The 17824-nt window shown below is 39.3% G+C and overlaps 1 protein-coding gene across 1 annotated transcript in view; it reads right to left on the bottom strand.

Moving 5' to 3' along the window:
- LOC129702173 (uncharacterized) overlaps nucleotides 1-16160 on the bottom strand; it is a 27608-nt gene extending 11448 nt beyond the window's left edge. The window contains exons 1-7 of the mRNA XM_055643789.1: nucleotides 15992-16160; nucleotides 12776-12901; nucleotides 8404-8565; nucleotides 6313-6402; nucleotides 6101-6231; nucleotides 4286-4421; nucleotides 595-705 (exon numbers count right to left, since the gene is read on the bottom strand). Coding sequence (XP_055499764.1) covers nucleotides 595-705; nucleotides 4286-4421; nucleotides 6101-6231; nucleotides 6313-6402; nucleotides 8404-8565; nucleotides 12776-12901; nucleotides 15992-16054 — 819 coding nt within the window. The 5' untranslated portion in view covers nucleotides 16055-16160. The remainder of the gene's footprint in view (nucleotides 1-594; nucleotides 706-4285; nucleotides 4422-6100; nucleotides 6232-6312; nucleotides 6403-8403; nucleotides 8566-12775; nucleotides 12902-15991) is intronic.
- Between the last annotated feature and the right edge of the window lie 1664 nt (nucleotides 16161-17824).

Consider the following 17824-nt stretch of genomic DNA (forward strand, 5'->3'; position numbering starts at 1 on the left):
GTTTAAAATGCGCTCTCATAATTAATACAACACCAAATTAATAGCACTTAAAAACAATGAGCACCAGTGATAAATCAGACCAATTCATAACGAGTTGGTCTCCATTCGTCGTTTTTTTGGAATCATATGGTGCAACACAATTGTAAAAAATAACTGTTTCAGGACTGGACGAGGGTTGGTCAAGACTATAAATAATAATCTCCTTTTCTTTTCACTATTTTCTCTCCCAACTTTCTTCATTTACTCGTTTTCTTTCTTCACACACTATATATTTCACATTTTTCTATCCTTTACTATCTAACTTCTTTTTCTTATTCTCATCTTTTTTCAATGTAACAAAAAAAAAAGAAGTTGTACATAAAATGTATTATGAAAATATATATTAGGCACTTTGGTGCCAAAAAAAAAACAAAAAAAAAAAAACAATGAGCACATCCCGGCCCCAATCTCCCACCACTGGCGCTGCCGTGCAGTAAGTTGCCATCTTGTGTATAAACACTTATTTTCAAAACTTTGACAATACTATGGATCAGAAAAACTTTCCATCCTTAAACTTAAGGCTTAAGAAGCCGAGCCCATCCACCAAAAACATACCCTTCTCGCCCTATCTTCCTTAGCTTTTCTTCTTCTCTTTTCCAGATTAAACTCACTCTTTACATCTTCTTCAAGTCGCATCAAAACTGACCTCTCCTTTATATTCAGCTCCTGATTAAAACAAAAACAGAAATTAGTGGTAACATTTGAATCCCTGGTGCACATGCTCATCTCTGATTCAATTGCTGATAGGTAGAAAAGAAACAAAAGTTGAACCCGGGAGAAATCAGGAGCTCAACAATTTTTGAATGGTGGTTGTTGGAATTTTAAAAAATCGGGAAACTAGAAATGGCTAAACTGCGGCGAGTCAGATTGGCGAGCAGGAAGAGGTGGATCGTGCAAGTCAGGGTGTCATGGCTCAGGGGATTGAGGGCTCAAGTACTTTGGGAAGATCAGAAAATGATATTGCAGTACCGAAGTTGTGCTGACGGATGAAATTAAGTCAATAGCAGACCTTGCAAGCATCTTAGATCAGGGTGGCTTTGGGAAAGCAAGTTTGTCTAGGAATGTGCAATGACAGGCATTTCCAGGACAAAATGGGCCAAGATCTCATGCAATGCTGCAGAAAGACCATTGGATGGAGAATATTGTTATTCCATTTGCCTTGATGAAGAAATCAGGTCATCGGCTCAATGACTTGATACTAGCTCAATACACACTGATCCAATCAATCACATTATCTTACTCTTTCTCTCCTGCTCTATAAATTATATCCTTCAAAGTCCCTTCCAAAAGTTTAAATTAATTTGCTTCAATGACTCGAACAAGCAAAGAATCCCACAATATGTTCCCATGAGAATACAGAATACAGCCTGTTCAATTTCCTATTGAATTATTAATTCATTTTACAGTACTTTACAGTACAGGGAAAGGATATCATCCACAGACACCATGCATTAGTGAAAGGACTTGCAAAATTTAGAGTAAAGAATGTATGAACAGAAATAATGGCACTAAAGAGAGTCTAGAATCTAAAGCGTCAGATTGTTTCCATCGCAGACTCTTAAAGTAGGTGAGTACATTGCAAACAATCCAAGATTAAATCTCCATATCCTCCAAAGTTTTCTCAATTTAGGCAACAGTCACTTAGACTGAAAAAAAAAATGCACCTCAATTTAACATAACAGAAATGTGTGAGAAACAAAAAATGGGGAACTATAAACCAGTTAACCTTACATTTATTGTTGGGTAAAATGACATGAATCTCTAATGAAGTGACAAAATGCCTTGACATTTTTCAGTTGATTGAAGGCAACTACTATTTTCAGTTGATTTAAGGCAACTATCAAAGGCCACAAATAAAAAAAATCAATCAGATTTTTTTAAAGAGGTAACTAAAGTTAACAAGGAAATATCAATTGAAATGGTTTATGTGAGCGTTTAGATGGCATTTGATCAAATCTCTCATGAAAGACTGCTAAAGTTGGAGTCATGGAATTTAAGTTGAATTATAGAACAATTGGGGAATTGGCAGACCTCGACTGGAAATGGACAGGTACTCAAATACTCAAGGAAACTGTGGTGAGGCAAATATTTACTCGATTTATAATTATTTCGATGATGGAACATCTGAGCGGCACAGGGCACAATGGTAGAGATGCTGCCTTACAGTGCCAGAGACCCAGGTTCGATGCTGACTACAGGTGTTGTCTGTGCGGAGTTTGTATGTTCGCCCTGTGACCACGTGGGTTTTCTCTAGGTGCTCTGGTCTCCTCCCACAATCCAAAGATGTGCAGATTTGTAGGTTACAGTAATTGGCTTTGATAAAATTGTAAATCGCCCCTAGTGTGTAGGATAGTCCTAGTGTACGGGGTGAGCGCTGGTCGGCACGGACTTGACGGGCCGAACGACCTGTTTCTGCGTTGTATTTCTAAAGACTAAATAGAAAATTTCATATTGAAATTCACTGATTACACTGACAGGCAAACCAGTGAGCATTGCATGTAGATTGAAGCGTTAAATTACAAAAAATATTGTTCACTTTGCAACATCACCATTGATCAATCTTCACTGATTTCTCAACTTGTTGCTACCCTTTGACAGCACCACTCAGAAATTGAACACCAATTTCCACGTGTAAACTGGTGATTCTTAGCTTTCCCTCGCCACTAATTCTCTTTATCGAAATTTCAGCCAAATAAATAATAGAAAGACCAAACCTATCATCTTCAGTTTCTGTGACAAATTCTATTCCACAAACACTCACTCCACCCTCTTCCTCACAACTCCCTGAATTGATGCAGAATCTTCACAGCTGTCGTATTGTATCTGATCCAGATTTTAAACCACATTGCATCATTTTTCAGACCCAAAACTCTGCCGCCCATCTCCTACCTTGCATTCTCTTTCATTATCGAAATGGTGCCAGATTATCAAAATAAAAGTTTGCATTCACTTCATAACTGACCATATAATTGACCAATCCTCCCATCCTATACACTCCACATATCTTCAGTTTCTGTGACAAACTCCAAGCCTCTCACTATTCCACAAACCTTTCTCAACTTCACTATAAAATATTTTTACCTAGATCTCTTATCTGATCTGATATCTCCTTATTTTGGCAGTATCAATGGTCCCTGAATGTGATGCAGAATCTTGTTTTTGTGGTGGTATTGCACAAAACAACGGAAGGACAATCAGTATTCTTGTATCTGATCCAGCATTGGTTAAAAGTCTTGCATTGCCATCATCACAGTTTTCAGATCAAGGAACAGAGGTCCACAGTCTCCATGAGGAGTCAAACAGAGGAGAGGGGAGGAACAGTCCACTTATCCGCTGGTGATTCGAGATACCAGCCTGCAAAGTCAGCCTTGGAAGTCAGCTATTGGAACGGATCTGCCGGCTATGGGCCGGAGTTCCAGAACCCCAGCTGCAGGGGTTCAAGTGCGCTCTTGTAATTTTGTGCAGATTAAAGGAGGTTCCCAGACCTCTAGTTGCTGGAAAATCAGTAATATAGTCCATTAAAGTCTCATACAACTCTTTTCAAACCCCTGATACAGAGAGCAATTCTAGATACCACAACCTTGATATAGGTGTCAAATTGTGAGGCAAAAAACAATTGGCACTATATTCATTGAAGTCTAGAGGCGGTGGCACAGTGATATACTGAGTAGAGCTGCTGACTCACAACTACGGCAGTCCAGGTTTTCCTCTGACACTGAGCGGATGCATAGACTTTGCATATTCTGCTTGTAACCACATGCATTTCCTCCTTATATGCAGGTTACATCTCATCCCAAATTCTAGGAAAATTGGCTGCTGTAAAATATGATGGGGAGTTGAGCAGAGATGTGGAAAATAAAATTGGATTAGTGATGTATTTGTACAACTGAGTGTTTGATGGTTTGGACACTCAGTGGGGCCTGTTTCTGTGCTGTATGACATTGGCTCGATTGCAAGGTAATCCAATTTGTGATCGCGAGTGGGCTTGGTATCTTAGATATTGGAAGTTTCATGGAGAACCTAAAACCAGGTGACAATCTTTTCGGAATAAGTTTTGCATTTCCAATGAAGATGAGCAGGGATTTTCTCTCTCAGAAATCGGGAATCTTTGGTGTTCTGAATTGCAAAACATTGTGATGTGTTTAATTAAATATATTAATGGCAGAGATAGCCAGACTTTTGACAATAGGGGGGGTCCAACTCAAGAACAGGCAAGATTTGAACCATGAATTATTTTTATTCCCACCTCTTGTTGAATTTGATGTACCAATTCTTTTGAACCTTGTGTTGCATCTTTGGTTCCGGCTGCCAGAACAGCACAGCATTTCTGTTCTTTTATCAAGTCCTTGATGTTTTCTTCTGTTTCGATCATTTTGAAAAACCTTTTGGGAAAATAAATCCGATTAATGTATGCAAAGAAATAAGCTGCCCTTCAGTAAGATGTTCCAAATCATTTCACAATCATTCATTTTAGCGTATAGAAACATGAAACTGCAGATGCGGGTTTACAAAAAAAGACACAAATGCTGGAGTAACCCAGCTGGTGCCAAGCAACATCTCTGGAGGGATGTTTCCTCCGTAGAGATAAGCCCACATTGAATTGCTTAGCTAATTAAGAAGTTATAGCCATCCAGGTGGGTGTGGCAGGTTGAAAAGCAGCTGGAGGCATCACCACCCAGTTCTCCCCTGCATTCTTGCACAATTTTGGACAAGCAAACAGAGTAAAACCCATCTGTAGCTCTGTAAATATTTCTAACTTAGAAATGACTGATTTAATAACAAATGCCATCATCAAGGATCAGATTGCCTGCTCCTGCCCCTGCTTAACCAAGCGAGAACATCCCTTCCTAAACCAGAGCTAATTGTAGTGCCTTTCATTAATTTCTGAAAGTTCTGAAAGTTGACAGAGAATAGCATCAACATCAAGAATAGCAATAATAGAAAACAAATTAACAACTCTTTTTATAACACCAAAATAACAATTTGTTATAGTGGCTTCTGCAATCTAATATTAATATTTCTTTGTCAAAGTTCTGCACCTTTTTCTTCAACTTTAGGCTGTGCACGCCATACGCAAGAACCCTTTTCTTTGCATTCGGGAAAGAATTCTAAAACAGCGTATAAGAAAATTAGTTTTTGGTGCTAATGGTGGAGCAAAGGAGTATGATGTGAGGAAGTCTACACGGCATGCAATTGTGGTATCCAGGGATGTTACAGCAAGATGAAGCACCAAGGTCATTGAAGTTGATGCTTTAGAGACTGGTGATCCACTGCTTGTCACTGTAGAAAGAATAAAAGGTAAGTCTTATCTAATGTGGGGAGCAGTTATTTGACCGAGGGTAAATAGTGTTAGCCAACCATGAAAATATTTGAGTAGTCAAGCTAGGAAATGATAGTATATCCAAAATGGTCTCAGCAATCGTTGGATTGTGGATGCCAGGGACACAGCTGAAATTAGGCAGACATTGATAAATCACAAATAATCTCAGTGGTTCAGTTCCATGACACCTTAGAAGACAGTCTTAAATGTGACAACAAATTCAAATCTGTGTAGAAAATTACATAACATTTCCTCAAAGCTGCAAGTTAATTGAACAGCTTCCATGTTGCAATGATATTCTGATATCCTTTCAAGTTAGAGCATATTCTGGCTTTCACTGGATGATTTCATAACTCTGTACCCTCCACCTCAAAATCTTTCTTGAAACTTTTCTATTTAGCTCCTGCTCCTCCTTTTGCTCTGCTTCCCATGACGGCCTATTCTCTCATCTTCAGTGATTTGTCCGCTCCATCATTCAAATAAATATATATATTTAAAAGAATTAAGTATTTCTACCTCTGAAAAGGGTACATCTTCATTTTTTTTAACCACGTAACTGCTGATATTATACAACAATACTATTATGGTCTTATCAATGACTCAACATCTGAATGAAAACTTGGGAGAGATTGCGGTTCATTTCGAGTGGAATTGACATTGGACATGTTAGATTTATTATACATGCTTCAAAGGACATCATTTGGAAAAAACATCAACTCTGAAAGTCATTTAAAAGTGTACCTTTCCCTCAGAGCTTTTCTGCTTATATTTTTCTTGGATTCATTTGTGAGCCATTCCTGCAGATCAGAAAGGGTTACCCCCTGCGCGATACCTTGATCTTGAAGATTCAGTAATTGTTTCAGAAGAAGTCGCTTGAGATCCAAAATAGAAACAGTTATTTTCCTTTTTTTTTAATATAAATTCATTTGCTTCAAATTCAAACGATTGCTCACCTGTTCATGTGCATATTTTCTTTCAAAATCTAATCTGATACTGGCTAGGTAATCTCTATACTCATTAAATTCCTTCAAACTGCATATAATCTGAAAAAGAACAGAACAACAGCTAAATACAAGTAGGTTCCTCAGCTTTTATGGAGTTGCATTTATCATTAGTTAGGCAACAGCAAATAATCTTGATAACCAATCTTCCATTTCCATCCAATGACAAAAGGTTGTAAGGAACTAAAGAAAAAGACCATGTCATTAAGATGGAAATATGAGGAAGTTGCCAGGGCTGGGTTATTGGAAAGGTTGAGCAGGCTAAGATTTCATTCGTTGGAGCACAGGGGATGATTGTACAGAGGTGTAAAAAATCATGAAGGGAATAGTTAAGGTGAACGCAGAGGTATTTTACCCAGGGTAGGGGCATCAAGAACCAAAGGACATAGGTTTAAAGTGGGAGGGGGGCAAATTGGATAGGAACCTGAGTAGCAACTTTGTCATTCAGAGGGTGATGAGTAAATGGAATGAGCTGCCTGAGGAGGTAGTTAAGACAGGTACTATAATAGGATTTAAGAGACACTTGGACAGGTACATGGACAGGAGAGGTTTAGAGGGATGTGGGACAAAACATAGGCACATGGGACTAGCTTGGCAGAAGCATCTTGTTTGGCATAGACGCGTTGAACCTAATGGCCTGTTTGACTCTATGATGATCACATTTTAAAAGATCATTTTCAAAGCTCCTATTATTGACTAATCAAACAAAATCCAATGGAACCTTCATTTTCAGATACATCATCAGATTGTAATTTATGTTGTAAATAAAGTGGTCATTTTAATAGTTCAAGCATTTAAAATGCAATTTCATCTATTTATCAGCAGTTTTATTTCATTGCCATTTTTATTCCAAAAAATATAAACAGCCGATTTTTCACATCATTAAAATGTGAAGCTGCCACACTTTTGATAAGGACATTAGTGATATTTTTCAATGATTTGCAATGTTATTGAATTTATTGTATGTATGGCTAGATAATGCAGTAATGATTCTAAAGGAAATCAGATTAACTGTATTCCAAAATATATAAATTAGGATTAGTATTTTCATATGTCTGTGGCACTATACAATGCCTGTTCACATACAAATTAAAGCCTTTCCACGGCTGATAGAAATTATGGCAATTGTGAAAAGTCAATGGATAAACTCATTTTATTTTTCATTCTTGGCCATTACTTTCTGCTGTAAAATTTGCAAAGGAATTTTGTAAGGTCTTGGTCTTGCCATTGCGTAAGCAATGCTGCAAGAGATAGTGAAGTAAATATCTCAATCCCAGTCCTCAGCTCCAGGAGATCAATGGGCCAGTAGAATGTAAAACAAATACAAAAGCTTTGAAAATAATTTTGTGTAGTTTAAGAAGTAAATGCATTGGACAACATCAAATCAGAAATTCTTCAAAGAACCAATGAAATACAGAATAAATAGTGTCCTAAATTGCATCTTTACAGGTACTGCAAAATATTGATGCTCTTATTTTTGCTTACGGCATCTTTAATTTGGGGATAATTACCAATTTCCTAAATAGATGTGCCAAAATAACTTGAATAACTGTTTCATTCACTCTGCAGAGAATATTTCTCAGATAACGATGAAATAACGAGCCTGATGCAACAAAAAGTTTGGTCATTGTCACATTGTGATTTTGCAGAATGCAAATTGGCTAGCACATTCCCCACATTATTACAAAAGCACTTAATTGCTTGTACACACTTTCGAGCATTTCTAAAATCCTGAAGGGCAGACTTAAATGAAAGTTTTTTGTTGTTTAATCTTAATGGAGAAAAGCTGCCTATTACAAAAATAAATAAATAATGATGTAAACAGCAGTAAAAGTACTGAAAAGCATAATGGTTGAATTCTTAAACTCAGTAAATGTTTCATGACTTATTTGTTATCCCATTCAAAGACAAATATAATACAACTATAAAAATGAATATTTAACAACCACAGATCACTGTGCACTTTATAAAACTATCACTTTAACAGTTGGAAAAATAAACTAGAATGAAAAAATAACAACAAGAAAACTGGCAATGTCTTACCTTGTTATTTTCTGTAATAAGCCCCTGATTTTTTAACTTTTTAAGGATATCTTTTCGCCTGTAATAATTATTCAAATAAGGATCATGAAGACTTTTGTAGTTCAGTTTCAGTAGGTGCAAATTGGGGTCTGTGAGGTTGAATTCACTCGAGGGTTGATGAAGCTGAACAAAATCATTTTTAAGAGTTAGGCAACTGGAACAATCGATTTAGTGATGTACAACTTTGCTGATGTATAAAATGATGTACAGCCACTCCCCGACTTACATAGACATAAGGATCACATCTGGCAGAGCCTTGCATGTCAGATGTTACATGTCAGACACGGAAGTGCTGCTGTGTAGATTTACTTTTCGACACAGAGACCAAACAGGAGCTCCGACTTGGAGATCACATGGAAGCTCCCACGCGGAGACCACATGGGAGCTCCGTACACAGGGACCATGTGGGAGCTCTGACCCAGAGACTACGTGGGAGATCTATGAGAATAACTAACTAGCTTGCGGAAACGTCCACATATGGCGGTAGTGGTGCAGTGTCACAGAGACTACCGAGAAGCACAACTCTTAAATAAAACTTAAATAAAATTTTCACACAGAGAGTGGTGAATCTCTGGATTTCTCTGCCACAGAGGGTAGTTGAGGCCAGTTCATTGGCTATATTTAAGAGGGAGTTAGATGTGGCCCTTGTGGCTAAGGGGATCAGGGGGTATGGAGAGAAGGCAGGTGGGATACTGAGTTGGATGATCAGCCATGATCATATTGAATGGCGGTGCAGGCTCGAAGGGCCGAATGGCCTACTCCTGCACCTAATTTCTATGTTTCTATAAAACAGTGGGCCTAAAGAATTGCTTCCATAAGGGCGAGTTTACGTAAATTGCCTATTATGTAAGTCAGAGAGTGGCTGCACAAATGCCTCATTTTAAATAACAGAGACAATAAGTTTATGGTTTCCCTGATATAACCAGTTATATCTTCAATTATAGTAATTGAAGAGCTCCTTGATGCTAGATAGGCAAACAGGATTCATTGTAATACTGCCTTTCGAATGGGAATCAAAATCATTTGAATCAAAATTGAGAATGATATTGAGACATTTAGAAGCTAGAGTTAAAAAGTTTTCAGAACTATGAGTATAAATTCATCAAGCAGCTGCAGCTACCTCTTTGGACTTTTCTGTCGGCTCGTTTAGAGATACAATATGGAAACAGGCCCTTTGGTCCTCTAAGTCCACCGACCATTGATTTACACAAGTTCTATGTTATCCCACTTTCCCATCCACTCCCTACATAACAGAGGCAATTTGCACAGAGGCCAAGTAACCTACAAACTCACACATTTCTGCGATGTGTGAGGAAACCAGAGCACTGGGAGGAAATGCACGCAGTCACAGAGAGAACGTGCAAACTCCACACACAGCACCTGAGATCAAGATCAAACTCAGGTCCCTGGCACTTTGAGGCAGCAGCTCCACCAGCTGAGCCACTGTGCCACTTCCACCAAAGATCTCCTGGCATGAAAAAGCAGCAGGAATGATAGCCTTTCATTACCTCTCAAAAAATACAATTGTCAATCGGACACAATCTTTCCATACCAAATATAGTACTGACAATAATAAAACAAGAAATGTTATCAATTGTGAAAAGCGACAACTGGAATTTAATCCAGAGATTTGTGAGTGAATGCATTTGCTTCAGAGCAACACTGCAAGGGAATATACAATAATTGGGAGAATTCTGATAGTATGTACAAACATAAAGACATTGGAATGTACATCCACGGATCTTTAAAGGAAAAAGAACAGGTCAATAGTATTATTGAATAGGGCATATGAGGAGATAGAAACAAAGTGCTGGAGAAACTCAGCAGATCCGGCAGCATCTCTGGAGAAAAAATATGGGTGATGTTTTGGTTTGGGACCCTACTTGAGATGCTGTCCATAATTAGAATATGAATATGAGCAGGGAATTTATGTTAGAATAGTATACATCCTACTTAGATATAGCTTGAGTAAGGTGTACATTTCTGATCACTATATTGCAGGAAAGAAGAGAAGATGCTTGGCAGGATGCAGAGGAGTAAGTAAGTAAGTAAGTAAAGAAGTTTATTGGCCAAGTAATCACATACAAGGAATTTGCCTTGGTGCTCCGCCCCAAAAGTAACAACATGACATACAGTGACAGTTACGAATGACTCAGAAAACACTAAACATTAATAATAATAAGATATTAGTGATAAAACACCATTGATCAAGCATGCGAACCAACAAAATACCAGATCAAAGGGAGGCTACAGATTTTTGGCTGTTGAGTAGAGCAACTATTCGTGGATAAAAACTGTTTATCCACATTGATGCTGCCATGACTGCAAACTGCAACTATATGGATAAGATAAGGTCTTTTTTTTTCAGGCAACTGGGTGAATCTTAATTGAGGCACATAAAACTGTCGGGTCTAGGCAAAAGAAAATAGAAAATGTTAGAAATATTAAAATGTCGCGCAGCTTCTGCAAAGAAAGAAAGATACATTGTGATTGATGTCCATTCATTAGAACTTAGAAAGGTGAGAAAACAAGTATGTCTTAACTTGCAAAGATGGGGAAAAATGAAAAGAATAAAGGGATGTTAGCGATAGGATAAAGACCAAGAGAGGTCGAATGGTTTCAAATAGTAGTAGTATTGGGGAGGGTGGAGAAGATATAAATTGCAGATGATCTGTCCAAAGGCGATTAGAATAAAAGGAGATTAGTGCGGACATGGGGTAAAAAAACACTGGAATTATGGAATACAGAACACTGCAGTTGTTGTGCTGTGGTAGAATTTGGAAGTGAAACAAAAAATATATGGATATCCAGTAGATCATGCAACATATTTAGTGAGAGAAGAAATTAGTTAATGTTTTGTGGTTTTAAATAGAAATGAACTATTTACCTTAGCAAGCAAAGGAATTAAGGGCATAGATTTAAAATATTTGATGGAAGAATTGGATGGAAGATGAGAAAAGATTTTGGGTACAGAGGAAGGTGAGGGTCTAGAATTCACTGAAAGGGTATTTGAGACAGAAAACCTGATCACATTTATGATATATATGGATGAAGAGGTATGACCACCAGGGCAAGAGATTCAGTGTTATAAAGTGGGATTAAACTGGGTAAATCCAAAGCGAATACAATGATAGAATGGGCTCAATCTGTGTCATATTTTTTTCACTGATTTATTAAATATAGTCTCCTTTACAATGGTTCATAGAAAAATGGACAATGCCAAACTAGCATATATCTTCAGGTTCCTGTCAACGGGCCCATTGAGTATGAAAAGAAGAAAATGGACATGTAATTCCCAGGTTTATTTCTCCCCCTTGTCATGCACCAAGTACCAGATTACAAATTGGCCGGCCCACCTGCCTGTAAATGAGGATTGAAACTCAACTGCTGCAACAGCAAGACATCCTGATTACTAACCAAGTACACCAGCCGCAGAGCATCTAGACATGGTATCTGTATAGAACATTTAATTTGCTTTAACCCAGCCTTAACCTTTTTGCTACTGTATCTTTCCCTTTTCAGCTCTTCCAGTTCAAATGAGAATGATGCAAACCAAAATACAGACATGTTTTCTACAACACCGCAACGAAACACCACATTTGGACAAGTATGTGGGTAGGATAGCATTAGAGGGATATGGGCCAAATGTGGGCAGGTGGGATTAGTGTAGAGGGGCATCTTGGTTGGCATGGGCAAGTTGGACCGAAGGGCCTATTTCCATGCTGTATGGCTATGAGTCCATGATTCTATGACCACTCCTCCTCATTTATGTACTTAAATTCTTGGACCAGCTTTTATCCACCACCATCAATCCTACTAAAGAGACCCCACCCAGTAGAAATGTCCAGAGAATACAATAAAGAAAAATGGAAAGAGAATCTGAGTTCTTAGTCAAATCTCTCCAGTCTTGACAGACATTTAAGATGCTGAGTATTTTTTTATTATTTTCTGTCTTTATTTCAAATTCCCATTATTTGTTTTTCAAACAATCTCACTCTATCCCTTTCATCCTCCTTTTGCAAGCCGAAATTATGCGAGAAATAAATTTGTACAAAATGAAAGATAAGGTCAGTTAAACCACCATAAAGGTGATAGCAATTGAACAGAGGCTGGGTATCAGATTTTAGTGCCGTTTTGTTTGCACGCTGAGTGACAGGGTTCGCAAGTTTAATTTTCATCTCAACAAACATGCGGCATTGATTAGATGTGAATATCTGACCTGAGATGTCACAGAGGTAGAACTCCAGTATATCACTGAGAATTTGTATCTCTGAATCTAACGTTAACTTTAACAATTCTGAGAAGGGTTTCATGTACCATTTCAATAATTTACCTTTTCACCCAGGTTTGTTGTATATAGCAGGACTCCACTCCCTGGAAGCAAGGGTAACTTGGCCCCCAAGGGTAAACTCAGAAGTTGTCTGGATCCTGTCCCAATGATAGCCTTACTGCTCATACACTGTAGATGAAAAATATGGCAGATTTATTCTGGGGGAATATGCATATATAAATGTCAGGTTTCCTTAATTGTAAAAAATAGCCAAATGTCCAGAGAATACAATAAAGAAGAAGTTCTAATTCACTTAGTTCTAATTCATAGAAGACTTAATCATTAGTCGCACACATCCATTTATATTGCATAAATGTTGCATGCACCTCATATTGTGATAGTGTCACCTGCTATCTTGATTTTTGCTAACATTGGATGAAAACATCGTATCAAGCTGAAAAATCTTAAAATACTTCACAGGGTGTTAATGTAAGGGCTTGTATTTTCCCTGCTTGGGTAAGGGCTTGTATTTTCCCTGCTTGGATGAAGATAGCAGGATACAAAATTCCACCACTACAGATTGCAAATTTTATTTCAAGCAGTTGAATAAATCTAGATTTAAAAAAAAAAAGATTCTAAAGAAAGATTTGTCAATGACCACTGTCCACAGAAGACTTCATGAACAAAAATACAGAGGCTACGCTGCAAGATGGAAACCACTGGGTAGCCGCAAAAATAGGATGGCCAGGTTACAATTTGCCAAGAAGTACTTAAAAGAGCAACCACAGTTCTGGAAAAAGGTCTTGTGGACAGATGAGACGAAGATTAGCTTATATCAGAGTGATGGCAAGAGCAAAGTATGGAGTAAAGAAGGAACTGCCCAAGATCCAAAGCCTACCACCTCATCTGTGAAACACGGTGGTGGGGGTTTTACAGCCTGGGCATGTTTGGCTGCGGAAGGTACTGGCTCACTTATCTTCATTGATGCTACAACTGCAGAAGGTAGTAGCATAATGAATTCTGAAGTGTTTGGACACATCCTATCTGCTCGTTCAAATAAATGCCTCAAACCGCATTGGCCGGCTATTCATTCTAGAGTCAGACAATGATCCCAAAATACTGCTAAAGCAACAAAGGAATTTTTCAAAGCTAAAAAAATGTCAATTCTTGAGTGGCCAAGTCAATCACCTGATCTGAACCCAGTTGAGTATGCCTTTTAAATGCTGAAGAGAAAACAAGCATAAGCTAAAGATGGTTGCAATACAGGCCTGGCAGAGCATCACCAGAGAAGACATCCAGCAACTGGTGATGTCCATGAATCGCAGACTTCAAGCAGTCATTGCATGCAAAGGATATGCAACAAAATACTAAACATGATTACTTTCATTTACATGACATTGCTGTGTCCCAAACATTATGGTGCCCTGAATTGGGGGGGACTATGTATTAACACTGCTGTAATTTCTACATGGTGAAACCAAAATGTATAAAAATTACCTTCATTAAAATCCGACAATGTGCACTTTAACCTCATGTGAATTTTTCTATTACAAATCTCAAATTGTGGAGTACAGAGGCAAATAAATAAATTGCCCCAAACATTCTGGCACTGTAATATTCTGAAATTCGAAGATAAGATGCTGTTCCTCAACCTGGATGTCCACAACGGAGAGGGCAAAGCTTAACTTTGGCAGTGCAAGGGAATTTGGCAGGACAAGTGACTGAGGTATCTGTCAGGTATTGAGGCACCTTGAGGGCAGCAACCACAGTTCTTTTAGCTTTAAAATAGTTATTGTTAAGGACAGGGCTGGTCCACAACATGAAGTTCTAAATTGGGGTAAGGCCAACTTTGTTGGTATGGCCAGAAACTTAAAATGGGTCATTTGTGGATGAAGATGTCAGGAGAGTGGGATGTTTTTAAAAGTGTGATAATCAGAGTTTAGAGTATGCATGGTCCTGTTAGTATAAAGGGTAAGGAACCCTGGTTAACCAGAGAAATTGAGGTTCTGGTCAGGGAAATGCAGGAGGCATGGGGAGGTGGGATTGTTTATACCTTGAGGAGGATAGGGGATTGAAGAACACCCTGAAGAAGGAAATCAAGAAGGCAATAAGGGAGCAAGTGACAATTCTGGCAAATTAGATTAAGGTCAATCCAAAGTTTTTAAGTATAATAAGGGGAAAAGGGTATCTAAAGGGAGAATATGGCCCCTCACAACCCAGTGATAATCTATGTGTGGCGCAGACGTGCAACGTCCTCCATGAATATTTATTCTGTATTTACCATAGAATACTAGGGAACTCAGGAAAGTTAATACAATGTATTGAGGACACTCTATATTACTGAAGAGCAATATGAATATCCTGAAACGTATGAAGGTAGAATCTCCCATGCTTGAGCAGTTACAGTATATCCAAAGACTCTGTGGGAAGCCAGTGAAGAAATTGCAGGAGCCCTGGCTGAGATATTTGAATCATCATTTCCTCACCACGGGCGAGGTGCTGGAAAACTGGAGGATGGCTAATGCTATCCCTCTATTTAACAAGGGCTGTGGAAAAATAATAGACCATAGACCACTAAACCTAACATTTGTGGTAGGAAAGGTACTGGAGAGGATTCCAAGGCAAAGGAGATATACATGCAAAAGAGGATACAGGCTAGGAAGGGGGAAATGCAACTAGCTTGGATGGTGCATGTTGATTGGCATGAATAAGTTGGGCCAAACAAAGGGCCTGTTTCTGAACTGTATGACTTTAATGTGGGACTTTGTTGGAACAACGTAGGAAGCCAAATATAATAGGGATAGATGTTGGTCACTCATGCCTACTCAATAACTCAACAAGATCTGAAATAATCATCAATTTTAATACCATTTTCCAATGGTATCTCATATCACATAGGGAGTTAGATGTGGCCCTTGTGGCTAAGGGGATCAGGGGGTATGGAGAGAAGGCAGGTACGGGATACTGAGTTGGATGATCAGCCATGATCATATTGAATGGTGGTGCAGGCTCGAAGGGCCGAATGGCCTACTCCTGCACCTAATTTCTATGTTTCTATGTTTCTATCCCTTGAATCATCTAATATTCAGTAGCTGAACTGTCACAGCATTCAGGGTGAAAAATTGCAGAGGCACCACCCTCAATGTGTCGAAATCTCTCCTCGGTTAAGTCCTAAATGCCCTACTCCTTATTTTTGAGGCCGTGTGTGTGACTTCGGAGAGATCAGAGTAGGGTGGGGAGCTTCCATTCCCCGCGTCTAACTTTTAACCCTTCACTCACATCCCTCTCGTGGACTTTGCGAAGGGCCGCATTCTTGGCGTACGAGGACACGTAGGCTTTCATGGTGCTGTCAGGGTGTGTGTGCTCATCAAACTCAGAGTGGCGAATGAAGCCGGCCCGGGACTCCCGCCCTCCTCAGGGGCGTTTGTTGCCGCTTGCGTCGGTTGCTCGGAGACCATTTGCCCGTCGCCTAGCAGCCGCGTTCTGGAGCGCGAGGCCGAGCCCGTCACTGGCTGATGGAACAACGGCGCCATGGCAACCGGCGCCACAAATGCCGCGAGATCTGGACCACGGCAAACGCGCGGGAAATGTCACACCTGCAGAAGGTGAAGGCTAACTTCCAGTCTGAAGAAATGTCTCGGCCCGGAACGCCACCCAGTCCTTCTCTCCAGAGATGCTGCCTGACCCGCTCAGTTACTCCAACATTGTGTTCATCCTCGGTTTAAACCAGCATTGCAGTTCCTGCCCACAAGCTTCAAGTTTCCACATTGCTTTCCCTCACTCTCTCCCCTCCCCCATCACCTTAGCCCTCCCGCTAGTTCCAATGTCCTCCTGGTTAATGTTACTGATTGTTACTCCTTGTCACCTTCCCCTCTCAGCCAACAATGATCCTTTTTATATTTTCCTTGACCAACGTCTGCTTTGATCTGTCGTTTTCACACCTTACCCTTCTATATCTCTGTCTCCCTTTCCCCCGACTCTCAGTCTGCAGAAGGGTGTCGATCTGAAATGTCACCCATTTCTTTACTCCGGCATGCCTGTTCCGCAGTATGTTGTGTCCATCTTCAAAGGTAGAGACCGTTCCTTTGATCATCTTTACTTTCTTGTATCACCGTCCATATCTGTCGTTTACCTCTCTTATGAATTTCAGTCTGAAGAAGGGTCTCGTCCCGAAACGTCGGCTATTCCGTCTCTCCAGAGATGCTGCCTGTCCCGCTGAGTTATTCCAGCGTTTTGTGTCGATCTAAGGTAAAGACGCTGTTGTTCGTGTCTGTGGATTGGAACCACAGATCAGATGGAACCGAGCTCTCATCCCGTCACTGTCGACTCAGTGCAAAGTTCCTCCACGCAGAACATTTTGAATTGCTGGAGTTGGGACTAAAATTATGTAACTTGTCGCTCAAATGAATCTGACGTCTATCAGACAACCTGTTAACTTTACTCTTTTAAATGCTAATTGATTTCTGCATTTTTAGAACTTTATGTTTTAGGGGAAGGCAAAATGATCGCACGAAAATATATTTGATTAATTTGGCTTTTGTATTCTTAATACCAAAAAGTGTACTGAAACCACTGTTTGCACATGGGTAAATATTATTTTTCACTAAAGTTATTGAGAGAACACAGTAAAATCATGTAAAATTACTTTGTTTACATCCCATTGCACATATGAAAGTCTATGCCTTCTGGTTATAGCCAAAATAAATATGGCCACTGTACTGTTCCAAATTAAATACATTATTCCCCTCTAGTCTTCCTTGGTGCTAAAATTATCCAACCCTACTAACAATCTTCTTAATCTTCTGACAATGGCATCAGTGCGATGACAAACTTCCTGTAATATATTGCGGTGAATATAACTGTACTGTATATATGCTCAGAGATAATAAATATTTTAAGGACGAGATCCGATCTCCATGCTTTTAAATTCCATACTGTGGCCAATAAAACAGTGTCCTATCTCCAATCTTAACAACTTCATCTAACTTCCTTCTACTTCCTTCTGGCAAAAATAAAGCCGATTTTGTCAAGGAAGCACTTTGAGACGGTAATCCATGCCTTTGTTACCACCCGGCTGGATTACTGCGACTGACAAACCTCCATCGCCCGTCT

This window comes from Leucoraja erinacea, chromosome 12, assembly GCF_028641065.1.
Source record: "Leucoraja erinacea ecotype New England chromosome 12, Leri_hhj_1, whole genome shotgun sequence".
Taxonomy (NCBI): Eukaryota; Metazoa; Chordata; class Chondrichthyes; order Rajiformes; family Rajidae; genus Leucoraja; species Leucoraja erinaceus.